The sequence below is a fragment of the Penaeus vannamei genome, chromosome 13, assembly GCF_042767895.1.
Source record: "Penaeus vannamei isolate JL-2024 chromosome 13, ASM4276789v1, whole genome shotgun sequence".
In the NCBI taxonomy this organism is placed as follows: domain Eukaryota; kingdom Metazoa; phylum Arthropoda; class Malacostraca; order Decapoda; family Penaeidae; genus Penaeus; species Penaeus vannamei.
The window spans coordinates 6,188,752-6,191,251 of record NC_091561.1 but is presented as its reverse complement, the minus strand read 5'-3'; the positions used below and the strand labels follow the sequence as shown (position 1 = coordinate 6,191,251).

The following is a 2,500-nucleotide window of genomic DNA, read 5'->3' as shown; positions in this document are numbered from 1 at the left end:
TGCACAAAACAATTAAATGTTCGAAACACTCACGAGTATTGTCCTGCCTTGACGATGGCGCCGTCGGGACCGTCGGGAGAGCCGGACTGGGACATGGAGATGCCGTTGGCAGTCTCCACGTCGAGGTTGTACCTTCCGTCGTCCTCGTGGACGCGATCGTCCCTCAGGATAGGAACGAACTCGATCAGCTCAGCGGACTGGTCGCGGGTGGAGGCGGCGGGGGCGAGGTAGGTCGGGGCGGGTGTCTCGTAGGCGTACTGGGGGGCGGCGACGGCCACGGCGGCCACGCAGGCGAAGATAACCTGGAAGGTGTTGCAATAACAGTTATTATCATATATATGTGTAGTACACATTCAAATTATCTGTACACACAGCTACCCATCTGGCTATATTTATATTTATATGCACACACACACACACACACACACACACATACATACACACATACACACACACACACACACACACACATACATACACACATACACACACACACACACACACACACACACACACGTGCACACAACCAGTAGAGAAACCTACGAATTTCATCTCAGCGGTTGAGAAGACCAAGTGCCGGCCGGGACACCGCCGCACATACTTTATAGGCGCGCGTGAGCCCATAGCCTGTGCTCAAGGCCTCCAGTCCAGAGAAATGTTATCCTTGGGAAGTCCTACCTTCACCGCCCGTCAGGAGATCCTTCAATGGGCGGTTATTTCACACCTAAGCGACCTGGAGGTTTGGCCCAAATGCTTCATCTGAAAACGTTCGATGTTTTTTCTTTTGTCGAAATAAGCGTCCACTTTTTTTTCCAATGGAATCAACAACACGATTAAACTCTATTACTATGATTTGAAGTATACACGTTTATGGTCATATCCATTATCAATTAAAATTGGTTATATTATTCAGATTGTAAACATCACCCTGTTCATTGTTATCATTTTTAAATCATGATTAAAAAGATCATTAGGATCACCATCTTCATCATTAGCATATTTAAAATAATGGTAAGGATATATAATAAATACCATCTTCGTTAGTTAAAAAGGTAGTACTGAAATACGTTGCCAAATGTTTCCGGTTAGGTGCATATGCTGTATTTCAAATATATTTTATATTGATTTATTTATTCATTTATTTATATTATAATAATTATTATTTTATTATTTTTTTTGGGGGGGGGGAAGGGGGGTCCATGGCTATTCATATATTCGGAGCTGAATCTGCGGACCTTGCTCTGTAATGACAATACTCGATAATGCTAATGATATTGTTATAATCACAATCGTTGTCATTATAATCTTTAATGTTGTTATCAATATCATTATTATTGTTATTAGTATTATGTTTGTATTGTTATCATTATTATTGATGCATGATTATAACTATTATTTTTGTTAACGTCATTTCACACACACACACACACACACACACACACACACACACACACACACACACACACACACACACACACACACACACACACACACACACACACACACACACACATATATATATATATATATATATATATATATATATATATATATATATATATATATATATATATATATATACCCTCAGTCTAACTTGGAAGGAGTAAAATTTCTCCTTCACACTAGTTTCGATTATCAACCGCCATTGTTCCGGCCATATAAGCCTATTGGAATCCTGGGAATTATTCCAACTAAGGCAAGGATTCCCATATACTGCATTCGCTGATATTGAGTGAAGTGCTAAAACTAGACTTGGGCAAGTTTGTTCAGCATTATATTTCCTTGTCTTAGCACCTTGACCTGAATTCCTTGCTTATCTCCAGCGTCTGCTTATAATGATAACAACTTTGTCTAATTTCCTCCTAACCGTATCTGGTCAGTCTGGCATATATTTTTAATTATTATCCTTTTTTATGCTATGCAAATATCAGAAGCAGTGATATCTCCAAAACTATTTCTTTTGTGACAATCCACAGGGCGATAGGAAGGTAATGATCTATTCGAAGTGAAGTATGCAACCATTTCTATGTAGCAGTTTTATTACTTTATATGTATAAGAATTTTTAAGGGTTGTCCAAATGACCTCTGTTCATAATCTTTTACTTTTTATACATATATATGAATAATAGTTTGGTCTTTATGCGCTTATGATAAACATTATGGATTTTTTACTCACACTTGCGACAAATAGTATGGACGTTTTACACACATGACAAAACGTTTTTTTTTTTACAAACACGTATGACAAATAATCCGAAACGCTTCTACTATTCGCTTAGCTACAAGGTGTATATAATAGGTAGTTGCTCTATGATATACACCAATGATTTAAACCCGTCATTTACTTATTCTCAGTAATCGAACCCAATCAGGATTGCATATTTCTCTCGCTTCTGGTCACGTTTTTATTGACTTATTCTGCATCTATGTGACTGCTATAAAGTATATGGGTCAAGGAATAAGTCTATGATTACTAAAAAGAACAAAAACAATTGTAAAC

The 2,500-nt window shown here is 37.9% G+C and overlaps 1 protein-coding gene across 1 annotated transcript in view; it reads right to left on the bottom strand.

The window, feature by feature from the left end:
• The window catches only part of LOC113802549 (endocuticle structural glycoprotein ABD-4-like), a 1,348-nt gene extending 653 nt beyond the window's left edge, over positions 1-695 (bottom strand). The window contains exons 1-2 of the mRNA XM_070129347.1: positions 544-695; positions 34-302 (exon numbers count right to left, since the gene is read on the bottom strand). Of these exons, the coding sequence (XP_069985448.1) occupies positions 34-302; positions 544-624 (350 nt within the window). The 5' untranslated portion in view covers positions 625-695. The remainder of the gene's footprint in view (positions 1-33; positions 303-543) is intronic.
• Between the last annotated feature and the right edge of the window lie 1,805 nt (positions 696-2,500).